This window comes from Pleurodeles waltl, chromosome 5 (assembly GCF_031143425.1).
Source record: "Pleurodeles waltl isolate 20211129_DDA chromosome 5, aPleWal1.hap1.20221129, whole genome shotgun sequence".
NCBI classification, from domain to species: Eukaryota; Metazoa; Chordata; class Amphibia; order Caudata; family Salamandridae; genus Pleurodeles; species Pleurodeles waltl.
In genome coordinates this window covers 950,471,035-950,493,722 of record NC_090444.1, presented here as the reverse complement: position 1 = coordinate 950,493,722, position 22,688 = coordinate 950,471,035, and the positions used below count along the sequence as shown (strand labels likewise).

Genomic DNA, 22,688 nt, shown 5'->3' with positions numbered 1-22,688 from the left:
ACATGTCTCCAACTGAGGCGGTTAGACTGGGATCACGCTGAATACGCCATTATAAGACTCAAACATAAATATTACGTGGGGGGCAACCGCAGCGGAAAGCTCCTTGCCCACAAACTGAGGGCATGTGTCCAGGCCAATACTATTAAAATGGTACGTTCCTCCTCCCTGGGAGAAGAGCGCACAAACCCCCAAATCGCAACTGTTTTCCACAAATTCTACCAAGCATTATACGTGGCCCACACCTTTATCAACAAGGACCCCTCCACATATTTAGACAACTGTGCTCTTGCTTCGCTCCCACCAGACGATGCAATTCTTCTGCTTGAAGACTGGGAAATCACTGGGCCCAGATGGCTACACTGCACTTTTCTATAAAAGCTTTTGCTTGGAACTAGCCCCGATACTCACGAGGCTATTAACTCCTTCTCATAGACCAACTCTCTCGTTGCTAGTATGCTCTACGCGACCATCACTGTAATCCTCAGACCGGGAAAAGACCCTGAGGAGTGTGGCTCCTACTGGCCCATCCCACTTCTAAACATCGATGCCAAGCAGTTCACAGGCATCTTAGTGCATCGCCTCAATCCCTACATGCCCGGGTTCGTGGAACCTGATCAGGCGGGTTTTGTAGAGTGGCAGCAATAAAGATGACGATCTTACCACGCATTCTATACGTTTTTCAAACTATCCCTCTCCCCCCGCTGACCAAAACCCTACCCACACTGCAATCGGCAATAGAAAAATGTATATAGGACCGGAAATCCTCACGCATACCACAACAAACCCTATGTCTCCCCAAGACGAAAGGGGGACTAGCAGTCCCTTACCTTTTGAAATATTACCAGGCTACCCAACTGCAGATCATAGTGGAATGGAGTCGCCCATACTCCGAGAAACACTGGTGTTTTACAGATCAAGCAGTTGTAGGGTCGCATATCTGGAAGGAGCCTTGGCTGCAAAGCAGACACAGGGCTATGGGATTATATTCCTCCCCTATCACTGGCACGACACTCCGGGTCTGGGACTCAGAGTCAGTTAAGAGTGGACTGACATCCACCCCCCCTTGACACCGATATGCGCTAACCCAGACTTTGCCTCTGGTTTCAGCGCAGAGCGCTTTCAAAGATGACATACCGGAGGTTGCAAGAGAGTTTGGAGTCTATTTGACCTAGATGGTATCATCCCCTGTGACTGCCTGAAAGAAGACTATGTGATTACAGAGACAGACAGAATGACATACTTCCAGGTTAAACACTGGGTGCTTCAACTGACAGTTAGACCTCTAGTAGCGAAACCACTCACAGCATTTGAGAAATGGTTAACACTTAAAAGAGATCATAAATGGCTGATCTCTGAACTTTATATGCACCTAATGGCCACTACACAAATACCCAAAAGCAAGGGGCAACGAAGGTGGGAAGCCGAATTAGGAAGAGAACTAACAGAAGACGAATATGGAGATATACAATACAAGGCCCACCACACCACCCATAGTATGTCGGGCACTGAAACAGCCTATAAAATAGCATCGTACTGGTACTATACCCCGGCGAGAATTCACGCAGGGAACCCTACTAAGCCGGAGTTATGCTGGAGAGGATGCGGTAATACGGGTACACTGATACATTTACTATGACACTTTCCCAAGCTGAAACGATACTGGAGTAGCATCCAAGACGATGTTGACAGAGCATTTCACCCGGAGATCCCTAGATTGCCAACATATGTTATTCTTGGCTTATCTTACCCCCTTACCTTTCCTCTACGATCGCTTAGAGGTCGTCAAATCACTCTCGCCCTCAACGTTGCCCACCAGACGATATTATCACAATGGGGCACGGATAGAATTCCAAACTACACCTAATGGCTACATAAACTATGGTTTCTGCTAGGGATGGAGAAACTTTCCCTAGCAGCGGAACAACGATCAGCAGACGTTTCCACACTAAGGGCACCCTTCATACAAATCTTGTCTACAGAATTGTAGGAAAGTACCATCTTTCTTGGCATGTAACCCCCAATTTCTGCCTCTTTGTCAGTATGTTTTGCCTGTCTCACTGGGATCACGCTAGCCAGGACCTCAATGCTCATGGTTTGTGGCCTAAAGTGTGTGTTGTCAGTATACTTAACTCTGTCACTGAAGTTCTGCTAACCAGAACTCCAGTGCTTATGCTCTCTCTATTTCCAAATTAGTCACTATAGTTTAGTGACTTCCTATTCCAATTCCAATTGGCACACTGGACCTTATAAGTCCCTAGTATATGGTACCTAGGTACTCGGAGCATTGGGGTTCCAGGAGATCCTTATGGGCTGGAGCATTTCTTTTGCCACCCATAAGGAGCTTCTTTCTTCAGGACTGCCACTGCAGCCTGAGTGAAATAGTGCCCACACTATTTTACAGCCATTTTCAATGCATTTAAGTAACTTATAAGTCACCTATATGTCTAACCTTCATTTACTGAAGGCTAGGTGCAAAGGTACTAAGTGTGAGGGCACCCTTGCACTAGCAAAGGGGCCCCCACGCTGTCCAGGGCCAATTCCCCGGATTTCGTGAGTGCGGGGATACCATTAGATGCGTAAACTACATATGTGCACTGCATATATGTCAATACATATATGTAGCTTCACAATGGTAACTCCGAATATGGCCATGTGAGGTGTCTAAGATCATGGAATTGTCCCCACATTACAAATCTGGTATTGGGTGGCCAATCCCATGCATCCTGGGGGCTCCACCATGGACCCCTAGTACTGCCAAACCAGCTTTTTGAGGTTTGCACTGCAGCCCCAGCTGCTGCCACCTCACAGACGGCTTTCTGCCCTCCTGGGGTCTGGGCAGCTCAGTCCCAGGAAGGCAGAACAATGTATTTCCTTTGGGAGGAGGGTGTTACACCCGCTTCCTTTGGATATAGGTGTTACAGGCTTGGGAGGGTAGCATCCCAGAGCCTCTGGAAATGCTTTGAAGGGCACATATGGTGCCCTCCTTGCATAAGCCAGTCTACACCGGTTCAGGGACCCCCAGTCAATGCTCTTGTGCGAAACTGGACAAAGGAAAGGGGAGTGACCACTCCCCTGTCCATCACCACCCCAGGGGTGGTGTCCAGAGCTCCTCCAGTGTGTCCCTGGCGTTAGCCATCTTGGATTCCAACTTGTGGGGACACTATGGAGACCTCTGAGTGGCCAGTGCCAGCAGATGACGTTAGAGAACCCTCCTGATAGGTGCATACCTGGGTAGGTAGCCAATCCCCCTCTCAGGGCTATTTAGTGTCTCTCCTCTGAGTATTTCCTCAGATTCAGCTTGCAAGACTCCTCCAGGAATCCTCTGCATCCTCTGCTTCAGCTTCTGATCGTCGGATCAACCGCAGACTGCTCCAGGAACCGCTGTAACTGCAACAAAGTATCCAGGACGACTCTTGTGACCTGCAACTTCAGCTCAAGCCAGCATTTTTAACAGTTTCCAAGGTGTGCACACTCTGAGGACTTCTTGTCTTCACCTTGTACCAGGAGAACCGAAGGAATCTCCCGTGGAGTGACGGAGTCACTTCCCTGCTTCTGCGGGCACCCTTCTGCGACTACGACCGGTTCTGTGGGACTCCTCTCCTGACGACGAGCATGCTCCCTGGAACACAGGTGGTGGACCAACACTACCCAGACTGTCCTAAGGTCCAGCTGTCCAACTTTGGTGGAGGTAAGAGCTTGCCTTCCTGGTTTGCGACACTAACCCTGAGCACTGTGTCATCTCCAGCTCCTTGGGCTTCTTTGCACTTCTTCCAAGAATCCTTTGTGCACAGTGTAGCCCAGGTCCCCAACACTCCATCCTACGACACACAACTCGCTGAGACCTTCTTTTGTTGTGCTGCACCAACTGCACTTGCATCTTCTTTGGCCCCGTGTCCTGGGACTCCGGTGGGTGTTGCCTGGTCTTCTATGGGCTCTCTTCAGTGTTGGGAGCCCCCTGTGCCTCCTCAGTCCAAGTTGAGGCCCCTAGGTCGCTCCTGGGTCCAGGCAGCACCATTTTGACGCAAACCGTGACTTTTCTTGAACCAAAGGCTTGTTAGACTAATCCAGCAACTCAAACAGCCTGCATCCAACATCTCGACATGGGACTTCTCCTGCACCACGCAGCAACCCTCAGCCATCATCTTTGGTGCCCTTCTGCAGACTTCTTCTAACCGGAGAATCCACTGTTGCACCATCTTCCAGGTTGGCAGGGGGTCCAGTCCTTCCTGGAATCTTCTGCGACTTCTGGACTTGGTCCCATCTCTTCACAGGTCTTCAGGTCCAGGAATCCACCATTTGTTGATGGCAATCTTTCTTGGTTCTTGCAATATCTCTAATCACGACTTGTAGTGTGTCCTGAGTAAACCTAGCATACTTTACTCCTACTTTCCTGGGCTCTGGGGCGGGGTACTTTACTTACCTTTGGTGTTTTCTTACACTCCCAGCGCCCCTCTACACACCACACTTGCCTAGGGGGGAATTTGTGATTCGCATTCCACTTTCTTAGTATATGGTCTGTGTTGCCCCTAGGCCTGTTGCATTCTATTGTATTTTCTACTGTTTGCACTATTCTGTGACTAGTTACTTACCTGATTTTGGTCTCTAGTGTATATATTGTGTATAATACGCCCAGAAGGAGTATTGCCTCTAAGATATTTTTGGGCTTGTGTCACTAAAATAAAGTACCTTAATTTTTGGTAACTCTGAGTATTGTCTTTTATTGTGTATAAGGACTGTGTAACTATAGTGGTATCGCAGGAGCTTTGCATGTCTCCTGGTTCAGCCTAAGCTGCTCTGCTACAGCTACCTCTAGAAAGCCTAAGCTGCTAGAACACTGCCTACATTTCACTAATAAGGGATAACTGGGCCTGGTATAAGGTGTAGGTACCTTAGGTACCCACTACAAACCGGCCCAGCCTCCTACAAGAATTCAATGAAATTACATGCCCCACATACTTAAAAGTCCTATGCCTGTTGGGGTGACCACAGAACTCATAGATCACTCTCGGAGATACTCACTCAACCACTGAGCGGGGAGGGAGGCCGGACAGAATTGTTTATACACATATGGGGAAAGGACACAAGGGGTACACCATAATGGGCATGGCGGGGAGGGGACCTGTTTTACACCACATTGTTCTGTTGATTGTTCTTGCACATGCAGTGCTCATGCTGATTGGTTACACTGCCGACCCCCCAAGGATGGCGTCAAAACTATGTTGTACTTGTTCTGAGCATTATTAGGGCTGCCGGCCTGTAAGGTTGTAGGCATATAGCTGTGTTCTTCTTCTTTTCCTTCTAAAAAATACCAATAAACATAATTGATCCATAAGAAAGGGCTGAATCTGAAGGGGCTGGAGGTGAGAATTGGCCGCATTTATGCTGAGTCCAACCCATGGAGGAGGGCTATGGTAGCTTGGATTTGAGTGCAACACTTTTCCTTGCTTCCACTCTTGATCAGCCAATCATGAAGAAAGGGTAACACGTGAGCCCCCTCCCCTTCTAAGGTAGTCCGCTACCTTAAGAAGTATAAGGAGTAGCCCCCCTTGCCACGGTGTTGTAGTGGTAATGACTCTATGCCCCCCTTGGAGATGAGCGCCTGAACCTCCTCTTGAAGAACGTGCTGGAGCTTGGGGCTTAGGGTGTGTTTATGCTATTGGATGTTTGGAGGGGTTGAGGTGAGCTCAAGGTATTAGCCGTGCTCTATGTGCCCAGCAAGCAAAGGTGATAACTTCCCAGTAAGGAAGAAATCCCTAGAGTCCCCGGCAGGTGTTCTATAATCAGGGGAAAGGTGAAGGGAGTCAGTACTTGGAGGAGGAGGCTTCTTTGATGAGCCTCCTTTGCACCTAACCCTGGTAGTGTTGCCTCTACAGGCCCCCTGGAGTAATCCTATGGTGACTGCTGCCTGCCAAAGGACCCACTTAGAGTAGATGTTTACAGGGACCCCATAGCCTTGCCCTTGCACATGACCTTTTTAAATTTTTTCCAGCATCTAGTCCAGCTGCTCACCGAGGAGATATTCATCATCAAATAGGTTAAGCAGATGCTCAAGAACTGCTGGTTTAAGAACAAAGACACAGAGCAAGGTGTAACATCAGACCAGGATACTTACGTTTATCCATCTGGCTGTGGTGTCAACTGCTTCTAGGGCACAGCAGATAGTGGCAATGGATATGGTTTTTCCCTCCGTTATCAATTATTTTCCTCACTGCCTATAATCCTTAGGGAGGTGTTTAAGTAGGTCCTGTATGTAGTCCCAATGTGACCTGTCTTATCACATGAGCAGGCCAACCGAGTTGGCAGTCCTACAATGTGTGGCTGCTTGCACTGCTACCCGCTTACCCACTGCGCCCAGCTTTTTGCTCTCTGTAGGAATCTGGGCAATATATTGAGGGGGGTGATGACCCTACTCAAGCAAAAAACACAATCCATGTCAGGGTGAACCATGTCAATAAATTAACCTGCGCTTAACCTTGTGATAGCTTTGCGCAAAAGCAACCAGGCTTAACTTAGAGGCAGTGTGAAGTCAGCGGGGCAAGGCATCTAGCTGTGTCCAAGGAGGCATTGTTGTCGGGGAGCTGCTGGATAAGGTCTTGATGAAGCTGTCAACCATGGCTGAAAAATTCTCAGAGAAGGAGAAGATAGAGTTCAAGGCTGAGGAAGTCCTCATCGTTGATGAGGAGCCTGTCACCCTCGAGCCTGGTGAAGATTTTTACTGGTGAAGAGAGGACCTGGCTTGGCAGTTTAGACTGGACTGTTCCCATGAGGAACAGGGTCAAGACTGATTTGCATATGGCTGTGTCCAAACTGGGGTGGCATGGTGAGCAAAAGAACAATGGATGAAACCCAGATCTGTGACTGGGGGTGAGTGTTTGCATTGTTCAGCACTTGGTCCATCATTCTTTTGTGTAATTAAAGTTGTATTAAGTGGGAAGGGTATACCCAGACTTGGGTCCCTGCTCATTGTGCCACTGGATTCAAGCTAGCCTGGCTGATGAAAGATGATATCCTGAAACTGGTCCCAGGATGCTTGTTTCCGGTCCAGGGAGGACCTGGCTTGGCAGTTCGGACTGGACTGTTCCCATGAGGAACAGGGTCAAGACTAATTTGTGTATGACTGGGGTGCCATGGTAAGCAAAAGAACAATGGATTAAACCCAGATCTGTGACTGGGGGGTGAGAGTTTGCATTGTTCAGAACTCCATCCATCATCCTTTTGTGTTTCTAAAGTTACCCTAAGTGGGAAGGGTATGCCCTGACGTGGGTCCCTGCTCACTGGGCCACTGGATTCAAGATAGCCTGGCTGATGAAGGGGGATACCCTGAAACTGGTCCCAGGATGCTTGTTTCCGGTCCAGGGAGAACCTTGCTTGGCAGTTCGGGCTGGACTGTTCCCATGAGGAACAGGGTCAAGACTGATTTGAATATGGCTGGGTCCAAACTGGGGTGGTATGGTGAGCAAAAGAACGATGGATTAAACCCAGGTCTGTGACTGGGGGTGAATGTTTGCATTGTTCAGCACTCCGTCCATCGTCCTTTTGTGTTGCTAAAGTTGCCCTAAGTGGGAAGGGTATGCCCAGACATGGGTCCTTTGCTCACTTTGCCTCTGGATTCAAGCTAGTCTGGCTGATGAAGGGCGATACTCTGAAACCGGTTCCAGGATGCTTGTTTACGGTCCAGGGAGGACCTTGTTTGGCAGTTCGGGCTGGACTGTTCCCATGAGGAACAGGGTCAAAACTGATTTGTATATGTCTGGGTCCAAACTGGGGTGGCATGGTGAGCAAAAGAACGATGGATTAAACCCAGATCTGTGACTGAGGGTGAGTGTTTGCATTGTTCAGCACTCCCTCCATCATCCTTTTGTGTTGCTGAAGATTTTTATCCTCTGACTTGGACAACTTTTTGGAAGTCGAAAATCTGCAGCTAGATAAAACTGCAAGTTGTTGTCGAAGAGGCCTCCATGAGGACGGATACTGTTGCTTGGAGGTCCCACTGAACAGGATCAGCTGCTGCGAAGAATGTAGCAGGAGCTAACATGACGTCAGGCCAGTCGGCAATGCATCTTGGGAGGATTGGGTGGCATATAGGTCCCTATCTACTGTTATGTCTTTTGACACTCTTTGGTGATGATATTTCCAAGTCACAGCTTTTAGTATTAGTCAGAAGCAACACCTCTAACACCACTTCCAAGAGTCCTGAACCTGGGGGGTCACCACTTGGGGGTTAGGAATCATTCCACCAGAGGCCAGGCACAGGGTTAAAGGTTTCTGTAACTTGTCAAGTCCCTGTAGCTCACACAGGAGACCTGCCAACTAGGTCTTTGAGTCACTCTGGTAGTCCTGGTTTCAAGCAGCAAGGCAGACCCCAAGAAGCAGGGAAGACCTCTGGGGGGGACAAGGAAAGCCTCAGCAGGTGGGCAGTCCTCTAGTAGCAGCAGGGCAGTCTGTGCTACAGGGCAGGCCTTCAGCAGCAGGGTATTCAAGAATAAGGTTTCAGAGTTTCGAACAATGTGTATGATTTTTTTTTGTCAATTTAGTCTCCAATAATACTTATTTGTAAAAGCACATTTTATTCAGTCAGTAGTTGTTATTATTATTGTCCAAAGAAGATGAGGTTTCTGTGGTTGGACCGACATATACATTCCTGCTTTTTCTGACTGCACAGACCTCATCTTTTACAGACTATAATCAGATAATTAGCATTTGCTTTTTTCCTGATTATTTATAAATATGAAAGGTATATACAGTACTTTGACCTTGAAAAAGCCCTAGGTCTGCGCGCCACAAGAGGGCGAAACACGTGTTGGCATATTCAAGATTCACCATATTGGCATATTCAGGATTTACCAAGAACTTTCTGACTCTGAATAACATGTACTTTTACAAATAAGATTGAATGGAGACTAAATTTACCAAACAAAAACCTATTCATTGTTCGAAACTGTCCACCTTAATTTTCAATTTTAATGCTGTTCCATGTGGGATTAGGGGTTTCGTCCAAAGTAGGTTGAGACAGTACTCAGAAAATTCAGCCATTGAAAAGGAAGCCCCTTACATAACTCAAGCAGCAAGGCAATCCTCTGGGGGGATCCAAGCCAGTCTTTTTGAAGTCTTCACAGGTCCAGGAGTGTACTGAAGAGTTGCTCCCCGGGACCAATATTTATATCTGGTGGCAGCCTTAGAAATGGAGGAATCGTCCAGGTTACCCCCACATCTGGTTCTGGAAAGTTCCTCCGTTACCCTGCTAGGGCTCCAATAAGTCTGGGGTGACAAAACACTAGTGGCAGGTTCCTTTGTGTATGTCCAAGAGGCAGCCCTTTGAAATGTAAGTGGTGTAGGGATCAGCTTTGTCCCCAGCAATCCATGCAGAATGGTCCATTCTGCCAACATCTGGTCCTCTTTGTCTCACTGTCTGGGGGAAATACACAAAGCTTACCAGCTAAGCCATTCGCAGTCATGGGACCCAGGACAATGGCAGTGGGCACCAAATGAATAGGACAAGAAAATGCCAACTTTCCAAAAGTGAAGGGGGTCAAATGATGAAGCATGACACTATATAGTGTGTGAGACCACCTAGTCCGTAAAGGAAATACCCCCCCTTCATCACTTTACGACCCTTCACAGCACCCATTCACCATTTACTGACCTAGTGAGGTTAAGGAGCACCAGGAAAATGTCCCACGGGTATAGCTCCTCATTATAAGTGAACCCCATACTTTGTTGTGTTTTTGGCTTTATATGTAGGGAGATAGTATGGGTCGATTCCTTTAGATTTGGTTGATTTCAGTCTCCCTGACTCTCTGTATGTGTTATGACACTTCTAGACATACCAATGCAAAGTGGTGTAGTGTAGGTTATTTTCTATGTGGGGTATACATTTTACTCCACTAGCCCTACTAGATGTGTGACTGTATTTTTGCAACTGATTTGAAAGAATATGTCACCTAATTTCCCATCTTTTACACGTGTCAGTTAAATAATATGAATCGTTCTAGGATTAATGATGTCCTTCACAAGTTAAGCAAAGGATTGAGGGGCACCTCATGAGTGAGCCTTAATAGAACACAGCATTGCACCCTCTCCCAGAGATACCAATTGAGTGGGGATCGACATTAAGGTGACCACCCGTCCGTAATTTTCACGGACTGCCTGTAAATTAACCCTACTGCCCGATATCTGTGAGGAAAGGATTAATGGACAGCATTTGTCCCTAATTTTAGCCTTTCAGCTAAAGTACAAAATGTAATTAGGACAGATCAGTTTCCCCAGCTGGAATGAAAGGCAGGGAGTCTCCTGTGCTCTGAGAGAGGGAGGGGAAGACAGATAAGAAACAGGCCTTCTTGCCAGGGTGTCTCCTTCCCTAAAGAAATGCATATGTACGCAACTGGTAAATCTGCAAATGCAAAGGGGCTTGGAAACCTGTTTTGACTTTAATCAAAGGAGTCACTTGAAGCTTTCTGATGACAAAGATATTTTCTTTTAGAGATGTACTGTAAGGGTATACCAAGGTGAGATGTGGAGTGTGTGGTTTTAATGGACTGTTATAAAAAATAGTAGTACTAGGTATAAAGTGTATATTATTCAAATATGTATTTTAGAGGGACTTTTTTAAATTTAACTGAAATGTGTTTCCACATTTATTAGCAGCCTATATTATGATGTGTGTATTGCATGGTTAAAATAAAGACTTACACATTCACATTTCTTTCAGGGACCTCTGTAATTCATAGTACTAACTAACATTGGCAAAGCCAATATGTCTTGTATACGCTAGAGTTATTGGCTTTGCCAAACTGTTTTACCCATGTTATACACCAGAGTGGCTGCCGTTTAGAATAGCTAAAAGTTAGTTGCATAGTGCTGTAGAGTGGAGTAGAGTAGCACAGAGAGCAGTGGTGCAGAGTAGAGGGCAGTGGTGTACAGTACAGTTGTATAGAGTGCACTGGCGTACAGTGCAGTGGCATAGAGTGGCATGTGGCAGAGTAGAAGAGTGCAGTGGAGTAGAGTATCATACAATAGAGTGGCAGAGAGTGCAGTAGTGTAGAGTGGTGCAGTGGCACAGAGTTCAGAGTAGACTCAAGTGGCATAGAGTGCAGTGGCATACAGTGGTGCATAATGGAGCGGTGCAGTGCAGAGCAGTGTACAGTGCTGTAAGGTTCAGTGGCATGGATTGGAGTTATGCAGAGTAAAGTGGTATAGACTGCAGTGGAAAAGAGTGTATCGGTACAGAATGCAGCAGAGTAGTGGTGTAGAGTATACAGTAGTGGCGGCCAGGGCAGTGTTGCAGAGTAGGGTGTCAGAGTGCAGTGGTGTATAGTAGAGTAGAGTGGCATAAAGAGCAGAGGCATACAGTACAGTGGTGCAGAGTAGAGTGCAGTGGCGTAGAATGCCGTTATTTAGAGTGCATTGGCATAGAGTGAATTGAAGTAGAGTGCTGTGGTTTAGAGTGCAGTGGGGCAGAGTGGCGTAGAGTGCAGTGGCGTAGAGTGGAGAGGTGCAGGGTAGACTGAAGCAGCATAGAATGCAGTGGTGTAATTCACAGTAGAGTGAAGTGGCATGGAGAGGTGCAGGGTAGAGTGGAGTTGCCAGAGTGGCATTGAGTGTGATGGAATAGAATCAAGTGGCTTAGAGTGCCATGGCATACAGTGCAGTAGTGCAGAGTAGATTAGAGTGACATACAGTGTATTGATGTAGAGTGCAGGGGCATAGAGTTGAGTGCCACAGAGTAAAGTACACTAGCTTAAAGTGTATTAGCATAGAGTGCAGTGTTGCAGAGAGGCATAGAGTGGAGTTGTGTGGAGTAGAATGGTGTTGCCTAGACTGGAGTGGTTTAGCAGGCAGGGGTGCAGAGTGCAGTTGTGTGGCGAGGCATAAAGAGCATTGGCCTTGAGTAGAGTGGTACAAAGTACAGCGGCTTAGGCCCATATTTATACTTTTTTAGCGCCGCAGTTGCGCCGCTTTTTGACGTTAAAAAAACGGTGCAAACTTACAAATTACAATTGTATTTTGCAAGTTTGTGCTACTTTTACGTCAAAAAATACGCAAATGCGGCGCTAAAAAAGTATAAATATGGGCCTTAGTGTGAAGTAGCATCGAGTGCTGTTGCATAATGAGGGCCTAAGGTCCCACCGAAGACAGAGCCTGACATTTGCCCGTGTTCTATGAATGCACAGCAAATGTGATGAGATAAGAACAAGATTTACAGGTCTGTTTACAGAAAGGGAGCACTCAGAAGGACACAGTAGATAAGGTATGGGCAAGGGAAGGGACAAACTCAAGCTGGATAGCCTAAAATAAATAAAGCCAGCAAATTGAAAGAAACTAAATATGAGTTGCAAACCTCAAACCAAATGGCAAGCAAGAGGCCAAATGCATTCCCAAGGAAGCTATATGAATGAACTTAAAGTGACAGCTGTGGGATACTTTGAAGGGAAAGTCCAGCATTTCAGTCCAGCCCGTGTCTTGCAGAGGTTTGGCCACATCAATCCCCCAGGTAGTATGATGAGAAGACCTGGAGTGGTGTCCTTGTTGCAGGAAAGGTCTATACACCCATCCTATCAGTTTGCCACCAGTCCCTATGGTGCAGAGCTTTCGGCACACCTCATATAGGGTTACTGCCAGGTGGCAGACATGAAATAGGGCACTTATTGAATGTTTAAGATGGTTCTAAGTAAGGAGTTGACCGGGGTGAAGATGGTAGTCTGCCACAAGGGTTTGGACATTTAGTAGCCTGCCGTCCAGAAACAAATTCCCCAATTTTAAGACACCTGCAGCATGCCACTGATGGACTTGCTCTGAGCACAGCCGTCCTATGTGAGTGGGAAGGCTTAGCAAAGGTAGTGCAGGAGCACAGGGTTTCTTTGTGTCAGTAAGCTTACAGATTCTAGCAAGGCAAGAGAAAGCTATGCATGATAACCCTGGATGGTGATCCGTACATGGTCAGTAGGAAACAATGAGCAGTGCAGTAAGCCCTCCTTAAAAGTCTTTATGGATAAACCCCATCTTATGCAGGAGGGCGGGCGGGCAGAAAGCCAGTGAGCCACCCATTGGACCTGTGCAGCTGAATAATAGCGTTCTAAGTACAGAAGGCCTAATACACCCACAGTCACGGGTAGCTTTAGGGTGGAAAGAGCTACCCAACTGCACCCCAGCAACTAAATCAAATGTTGTTTGTCTGAAAAAGGAATGAAGGACAAGCAGGGGAAGGTTTGCAAAATAATACTAATATTGGGGTTGCACACATCTTCACTAGAGCGACCTGGCCCACTACAGAAAGCAGAGGAGAAGACCAAAAAGCAAACTGGGCTCGGAGGGACAGTGACGCTCTGCCGAGATTTCCATCCTGCAAATCAGTGTGGGAATGGTAGATATTAATCACTAGGTATCGAAAGGTAACTGGTTCCCAGTTCAATCTGAGGTCTAATTGTATATAAAGGGGAAAACAGTGCCATATGTAAAAGAAACACTAATTACATTTAAAATTTTGTACGTTTGGTTGTGCAACTTACATTGCATATATTTTGAATATAGTTTGGCTTTTGCTCAATTGCAAAACCATTTTAAGACATGGACAAAGCAGGCATTTGCCTAGCACAACTTTGCAACGAGTCTGGCCCCTGCTCACCCTTCACAAGCACGAACAGTGGACCCTTGCACCAAAAAAGTTTGCCAAGGGGAGTGGGTGCTGCTTATTCAACCACTTGACAGTGTCTCTTCTGTTTCTCTCCTGTCTGCAGAGATAACTCCCCAGGTACGCAATACCTTCTGATAGTCCTGGTGGACCCATCTTGTCTTATTTTAGGAATTGTCCCACCTTGTTCTTCTCTTCCTTATTTTTCCAGTTCTTAACAACAACCCTTTGAATCAGTTGTTGTGGATCGCCCATTTGATCTCAATTTCATCCTCCTCTTTTATTACCTTTGGTTGGTAGTCCGGACTCCCACATACACTCTAGTGCTGTGAGACTACAGACAAGGTGTGTGTACCTCACATCCTGACATTAGGTGTGAGACTGTCGCCCACACCATCTGCCCTGCCTCATTAAAAAAAATTTAGGTTGAAAGTCCATGGACGGTTGGGGTGAGTGTGGGGTGAGCCAGATGTTTTTGTTCAATTTGTATAAACTAGCATAATGTTAATGACCTTAATGTTTCCCAAACTGTTTGCCAGGGGTTTTAACATGTTTGGAAACATAATCAAAATGTTGCTGTTACTTTCGCTTCAAGAAAGATTGGGTGCATTTGGTTAGGGGTGGTGGCCTTGACACAGTGCTGAAGGGCATTTATTTACTACTGAACAAGGACGTACTGTAATGCCTGAATATAGCATACCAGGAGGCAATCACAAAAGGACCACAGTGAATAAACAGTGCTATGTTAAAAACGAGTAAATAAATGCACTGATAACTTAGTGAGGGATAGCCTCTCTTGGGTGTGCCTGAAAAAACGAATTTGTTCTTGAATTTTTGTCCTGAATTTTGGCCCTTCGTCCTGAAATTTTGTCCTGAATTTTGTCCCTTTGTCCTGAAACTTTGTCCTGAAATTTTGTCCTGAATCTTTTACACTCTTGTCCAGAATTTGCCTCAATGCCAGGTGGTCACTGTAGTCAACATAACCTACAGAGAAGGGGAATCTACCAGGGGAATCAGGAATACTAAACCCAAACCCCGCTGTTAATTCCCATTCCCCTATTTCCCATATTTGACATGGATATTGCACCTGATTTCACCTTACGAAGTCTGTGGGTCAAACAGCCTGAAACCAAGGAACTTGAAATGGGGATGCTAGAGGAAAATCCAGTTATTTTCCCTGTCACAATTACAGGGCCACCTGTAATGAATGCATTAGAGAGCCTTACATTTTTGTTTATGTTCTATTTATAAAATAAATGACAGCAGAAAAAAATAATAAAACAATCACATCCATTTATAAGTCCTCTATTTTCTCCCACCAGAAATGAACTGATGATTTCCACAATGATTCCAGGGATTTATGCAACTTCATTACACTGAGAAAGACCCAAGAATGACCACTTCTACCAACAAAGCATGAGAAATATAATGCATTTGATCGTCTGAAGCGTCAGCTGATGAAAATATATTAAATCATAATTGAACATGGTGGTCTCTAACCTTTTTGTAATGACCCATCTTTGTCATTGCTGCAGCTATATAAAGTTCTCCTTTACCTCTTTTGGTGAAAGTATAGAAATGTAATCCTCATATATAATCCTAGCCTTTTCTTCAATAACCTTTTTGTTCAGCTCATTCTTCAGTTCTTCACATGCAAGCCAGAAGAGCAGGTTCTCTTCGCTGTACTCCGTCCGCAGAAATTCTCTGAACAGGTTCCGTCCTGCTGCAGTTTTCATCAACTTGTCAAAATTCTGCGACCAGGACAAGATCTCTTCGGCAGTTGGTTCTTGGCTGCAAATGAAAGAGCGTCATTAGACTTGAGATACTAATAACGTTTGTCGCTAATGACATATCCGCTGCTGTACATGTAAGTTTGGCTATGTATGAAAGTGAGACATGATGATTTTTCTGTGTTTGTACTAAATGTTTATCTATATTTAGTTTAGGAAATCTGCAGAAATTTTATCATTTCATGCTCATTAAAACTTCTTAATTAAAAGAAATGATGAAAAATCTATTCATCAATAAGCAACAAAATATAATTTGGAGCAAAGCAGGTCGAAGAATGCAACTAACAACAACACGTTTCTAAATGATCATCTTAATTGGTAATGTATTACAAAGATATTGCTAAAACACAGTCTATATTATTAAAAATATCGATGATAAGATAATTGAAGACCCGACATTTGTTGGTATAATAAGATCTACCTTTATTTCCTTAATCGAATATCTTCTGGTTAGTTTTTTCCAGAAATGCACATTCACTTCAATTTTAATCCATACATTCACTCGGACAGCATAGACGAAGGGCCTGAAAAATGATGGCCCATCAACTTACAAGTCCCTACCTTCGACACACTACTAATAAAATTAGTGCTCCCACACATTTCTGGAACAAATGCATGTGCTGAAGCAGGTGTCTTAATGAGAAATGATTAATGTTTATGTATTTTGAATAATGAAATATGTAGAAAATGAATAACATAGAGAAAAATAATACACACGTTTGAAAATGTGACCTCGGAGAATGGCCATCAATGTTCACGAAATGTACTAATTAATGATTAATACTCATGACATATTGAAAATGTACTAGACTAATGTAGTACTATGTCATATTTAGGGTTATGAAGTGTGCTCTAGCTTATTAAATGTAGGCCTTAACTTAGCGAGTATCTTGGCCTAGTTTTGCCAGGCCTCATGCAGAAGCTGTATTTCTTAGCGTTTAATAGAAAATGCTGACAGAATGAACTAACTGTGAAATGTCCCTTGTTTTAATAAAATGCTTAGTAGAAGTTTTCCATGAGAACCAACTAACAGGAGACACTGTCCTTAAAAATATAACAAACTAGGTGTAATGTGTGTGAAAAGTATTTTCCCAGGACGCGAACAATGAAGACACTGATTGGAGAGGAAGATGCAACAAATTACATACCTGACGAGCTGGATGATAAGGACATCGTGAAGCGGACCAATCAACTTAGTATGAATGAAGAAATATTAGAATTCATAGATTTGGTATAAAAAATTATTGGGTAGAGTAATAACGTACGATTAACTGACCAATTGGTAATTAGGGATAGTTTAGGTGACTTTGATATAACAACGCGACAGAGGAGAATTATTCAGATTTTAGGGAATTACTACGATATTGAGAAGAGAAGAGACTGGAGATTCTGTCATTGGGCTCATACTCTCCGACTGAGAGCCTGATGCTTTGCTAATCGATTGATGACCTGAGGACGAAGACTGATTCTGTTTGCTGACCCATACTGTGGATGGGTAGATATGACAATATGACTAAAATGCATTTTTATGCCTTTTCTTTCTAGGTACCAACTGCGCTGTTTTCATAGATCCATAGCTAGATGTTTTCTAAATTTGTGTTCTAAATTGTTTTGCATGAAGTCCAACATGCTGATGCTAATCTGGGTTAGATGAGGGTATTCACATGACGACTGACAAATTACAGCGATTAATATTTTGACAAATTATCTTGCTGAGTTCTATGTATGCCATATCTTTGTTGCAGCTGACTCTGCTTTTGATTTGCACCATTGCCTTAGAATGTGTTGTGATTCAAGCCTTGATTAGATTGCGTTTATTCTGTCGCTTTGGTCCACCAGTATTGTTCTTATATGTGTTTCATTTGATATTGAGATTAATCTACACGGATGTGGAATTCCTATCCACCAGTATTGTTCTTATATGTGTTTCATTTGATATTGAGATTAATCTACAGGGATGTGGAATACCTATTGCACGGGACATATTGTTTGGAGTCAAGGGCAACAAGTTCTCATATTTATTTTGCCCTTAGGACAAGTAGGCCCAACCCACTGCAGCACAAACCCATTGGCTGCCAGTTTACAGAGAACGGAATTGTCTGCAGTTGAGGTAACATGTGTGTCCAAAAGTTAATGATGTTCGATCTTGTATTGTATGGTTCAATATTTAAAAGCCTTCATTATTAGGGTGAGCACTGTAAATAAATGTTTTACGGTCACACTGCACTACTGGCAGTGATTAAAGTAAAAATAAAAAATAAAAATAAAAAAAGTGTACACACTTGTTTGAAAAGTTTAACAGTATGAGACTAAGTGTAATGCTCCCAGAATGCTCCCTGGTTAGATGCAAATGTTTGCAGCAGCTTGTAAGCAAGAGTGATTTTCTGCTTTCAAAATTCAATGTTCTGAAAAAAATGCAACTAGGACAAAAAAACGTTTTGCTTCTATGAAAGATGCCATTTCTTTGAAGCGTCAATTAGTAAAATGTGTTGATGCATGCTAGTATTTCCAAAAAATATTCCTAATAGAAAGTCAGTGTAACCATTTTCAACAAGATTATAAGAAGCATAAAAATAAACAAGCACTGGCAAAGCCGACCGGTCTGACATTTTTTTGTGAGTCTTTTGGTTTTGTCAATGCGTGCCTTGTTTTGACATGGATTTTGTAACGCTTTATTGTTGTGGGAGGTGCCAGGCCCATACATTTGTAACAAACACTGGCAAAAAGAAAAAATACATTTGGTCTCAAAAAGCACACATTGTCACTCGTGGTGTAACAAAGGCCCTGCAGCCCCCTTCCAGTGGGCCCCCTCTGCACAGCACCTGCCCTGAATTAGTCTGGAGGGAGGGGCCCTCCATATTCTTTGCAGGGGGGCCCCCTGCAGTTTCATTACGACACTGATTGCCACAGTGGTTCCTGCCACTGCACAAAACTAATTTGTGAGCCAATATGCTCCCTGTGGAAGAGCAGAATGCAATCACTCACAGTAAAGCCAGCCAATAGATAGGGAAATAGATGTTTATTAAAAACAAAGGGCCATGTAAATGTGTTAATGTGGCATTAGTTTGCCAAAAACGCTGCACCATATCTACAAAGTGGCCCAATGCATGCACTACGCCACTTTGTGACATTTGTGCCACAATATGCATGTGTCATACATAATGTATGCAAAGGGGTGTTCTGACACAAGGAGGCCCGCAAAAATGACACAATGAAGGCTACAAGATTTCATTGTGCCATTTTTGGTGTCATTTTTAATGCCTGCTTAAAGCAGACGTTAAAAGGACGCACCCTTTGGAATCAATAGGCCTCTTTGCAATTTGCTGCACTAGCATCAGAAGTTTTGACGCTAGTGGAGCAAAGCGCCACAATAGCATTAAAGGTTTGACACTATTGTACCTAATTCCACCATGGTGGCCTGTATCTTAAATAGTAGCGTTAGGAGGGGGCGCAAGAAAAGTGTCACTTTACGATGTAAAGCAGCACTTTTCTTGAATCTGATACAAAATGTATTTTGTTAACGCCAGTAATTAGGGACCCAATTCTTAAGGAATGTCACTAAAGTACACCCATGGTCTATGTCTTTGAATTAGTGGCTTTCATAAATTCATAAGAACTTACAGAAGTAGACCAGGAAATCGTACTCCTAGAAAATATTTGTGAACTGTATTTTAGCACAAGCAAATATGCATGTGTAGATTTGTTCATGTGAAAATCTATTGAGCGTTTACAAGTTCACTTTCCCTCCAACCTCTGTTTTTTCCCCTCCAAACCTGGAAGAACTTCTACTTTTGCCCTTGTCAGGAGTAAATTTCCAACCTTTCTCATTATGGGAAAAGATTAGAGAAGAGCTGGTGAAAATCCTTAAACATGCAAGTTAGTAGGTTTGCAGACTGAAAGGCATTCCAGCCCTGGAACTATTGCTTGCTGATTCCTCCAGCACCAGTATGTAGCTCTGCGGGAAGGTGGCAAAATAAGGAAATTGCTATAGTAGGGATTGAAATTGCAAGTATTCAAGCCCTACTATAGTAGTAGCCCTGACATAATCAGAGAGGCTATTATCAGAGCTCTTACAAAACAAGATTGCTGCCATAATTTGTCACCGCACTACATGGCACCAAAGGGACAAGCAGATTTTTTTACAGGATATATAGATTTAAGAAGTAACCTGCCTCATGGACAAGTAGATATTTTAATAAATTCCACACCCCTGAAACTACATGACTTTAGCATTGTTAATATAAGGGAAATAAAATTACTAAACCTTTACTAACGGCGTGGTTATTCATGGCTGAAAGGTCATGGTGCGTGATAATTACTGACTCCGTTGATTATTGATTTGACTAATGATTATTAATTATTGTGTTGTGATTATAGACTATTGTTCATTATATTGGAGCTATGGCGAGAACATCCTAAACGAGTTAAAAGGTTCATCGACCTATACGCGTCCCCTTGTAAGTTTACTTATTAAGGTCCGACGTGCAAACACATGTAAAGGTTCCCATAAAGGAATGACCCATCATATCAGTTTTAAGGAAAAGTTAGCAGCAACTGCAAACTCACTGGAGCTATTATGGAAGTATTTTCACAGGACAGTGGACCCATAATTCACAACGAAGACTTGGAAAAGAAGATTTTTTTGGAGACACTTGGGGGCTTATTTACAAGCCCTGTGAGGCAGGGCTGTGCAGCAAGTGTCTTTCTGCGCTGCGCCACCAGGAAAGGGCAGAAATGCATTGTCTACTATATAGGGCGCATTTCTGTCCTTCCTGCGCCGATGCACAAATTACTGCCTAGCGTAGGCACCCATGCACCATGGTGCAATGATGCCTACTTTGTGGGGATGATTGTTTTTTGTGCAGGAAGGGCCACCGGCGAGGAATTAGGTAGCTGATTATTTGAAGCTATTTTCTGGACTCTTACCTCTCACTCCCCCAGGCCACCTCCAGGATCGCTGGGTCTTTTCTTATGTGCAGAGAAAAGAAGCGCCCGTGTCCTGCCAGTCTTAGACCTCTGCCCAGGGAGGGTCTCTCTGTAACTACACCTTCGAAGAAGTTGCACCCTTTCCAATAGAATCATTCTTAAAACTTTAACATGCAGATGAGTTAATTCCCTGAATGTAGTTATTAGGTGTCAAATTATTAAATATATTTCTTGATTGGATGAGGTTCATTTTCCCTTCGCTAGGAGATCCCAAATCCTATACAGCCAGCCCCTCTTAGTCTGAGGGTGTCTTTCTTCCCCACATGAACAATATAGATTGGGACACAACTACCAAAGCCAGGGTTATGTGCTTATCGATGAGGGATTTATAGGACCTGGCTCCCCAATACAGGAGTACTAGCGAGACAATGCTGGGGTCATGCCGGATGAGGCTGCAGAACATTGAGTCAACTGCTCTAAAATATTCTTTTCAGTATTTGCCCAACTTCGAGCTTTGCCAAAGTAAATGCAGCAGTGAGTCAATCTTAAAAAACCAACATATCCACCAGAGAGGCAACTTTATTTTGACCTATGCAACTTTTCAGGTGTTAGCTATCAACAAGTGAGAAGCGTGTACATGATCTCAATTCCATTCATACATCTATTGGTAACCCTGGACTTGTCATAGGGTTTTCCCCAGTTAGCAACAGTAACCACACTTCGATCTCCCATCTCTTTTAGCCTGGGCTTTTAGGAAGTTGTATGGGGAAAGTTATCTTCTATAGCCTAGAGATCAGGTGATTGTCATGTTCGCCTCCCCTTGCCCACCCGTCAAATGCTGTAAGAACTTATGACACCCCCATTCTCACTGTCGCATTCATCGCCTAGTGGCAGACCTGCAAATATTGAACTCATTCAGTCTTCGGTAGTCCAAATTCATTTTTCAAGGTTTATAATATAATTCATGGTTTCCCTACTGAAAAGTAATCCCAGAATCATACCTTTTATCTCATTCCGCATTATGCAAATGGGGTGAAGCCTGATGGATAACTTGTGAAGCCTTTGAGCCTTCTCAGTTTGTCCCAGACATCAAGGGTAACTCTAGTTATTGGCAATGAGTACTGTCTGAATCACAAGTATTTCTTTACCACCCAGTTCACCAGTCGTTCTGTGACTGCATGGACTGCAATGCACCACAGACTATCAGTTTACTCATTAAAAAGTTTAGTTGAGCTGCTTGGTAATAACCTGTCAGATATGGGACAACTCATTCCTCAGTGTTAATGGTAGGGAAAGGAGACTAGCCGCCACTCTTCGCCGCTCCCCTCCCCCAAATGAAGCTGTTGAGCCTGGCATAGAAGGGCCATTGGTACTGAGATATACATAGCGGTTTTGAATAGATACAGAATTTTAGACAGGACTGACATTTTCACTGCAGCAATTCTGCAAAGCCACAACAAGTGCACTTCTCTTTGAATATTCGCCAATGGCAGTGAATAATTTAAAGAGATCACTTGTGCTGTAGTCTGGGCAATTTGGACACCTAGATATGTCAGATATATGGATGCCTACTGAAAGGGGCCAAAGCTAGGACTGTCTGCATTTTGTCATGGTTGATTAAGGTCCAGGGCCTCTGCCTTTTTTATATTGACCTTAAATCCTAACACTGCGCTGCTCTTTTCTAGCTCAGATAGTATGCAGACTAGGAAACGGACCAAGTTTGTGACTAAAAGCATAATGTAATCGCTGATTTGAACATACCTGTGTCTATTTTGATTCACAACATCTCATCATGTCTTTGTAGTTGATCAGTAAAGAGTTCTATTGTAAGGCCGAACAGAAGTGGGGACAGTGGGATTCCATGCCGTGTGCTCCTTTAAATAAGGAGGATTTGGGTGCTTGTACTGTTAACCCTAGTCCGTGCCCTATGGTTGTTATCTGATCAGAAGCCAGGGCAGGACTAATGGGCCAAAGCCAAGAGATTGTACTAGGTATGCCATGTCTGTCAAGTTGACTTTCTCAAATGCTTTTTCCACATCTAAAGAGACGAGCTTAGCAATCTTACACACATTTTTAGGACATTTTTGCTATTGTCACCACACTAGCATCGCAAGATGAATTTGGACTGATCAGAGTGTCTCAATTCAGGCATCACTGGGTTTAAGCCGTTCACCAATAAGCCTGTGAATATTTTGGCATCAAGATTCAAGAGTAATTTAGGTCACTCAGGCCCACAATTTGAGAGTTCTTTGACCGGTTGTGGAATAACCAATATTGAGGCTGTCAGCATTTAGTCAGTCACAGCTCCTGTTTTCCCAAAGCAGATAAAATACATATTCTTTGCC

At 44.1% G+C, this 22,688-nt stretch overlaps 1 protein-coding gene across 7 annotated transcripts in view; it reads right to left on the bottom strand.

The window, feature by feature from the left end:
* Positions 1–22,688, bottom strand: part of RGS17 (regulator of G protein signaling 17) — a 525,561-nt gene that overhangs the window by 108,379 nt on the left and 394,494 nt on the right. For all 7 annotated transcript variants that reach the window (XM_069235064.1, XM_069235065.1, XM_069235066.1 and 4 more), the window contains one exon: positions 15,184–15,418. In XM_069235064.1, the coding sequence (XP_069091165.1) occupies positions 15,184–15,418 (235 nt within the window). The remainder of the gene's footprint in view (positions 1–15,183; positions 15,419–22,688) is intronic.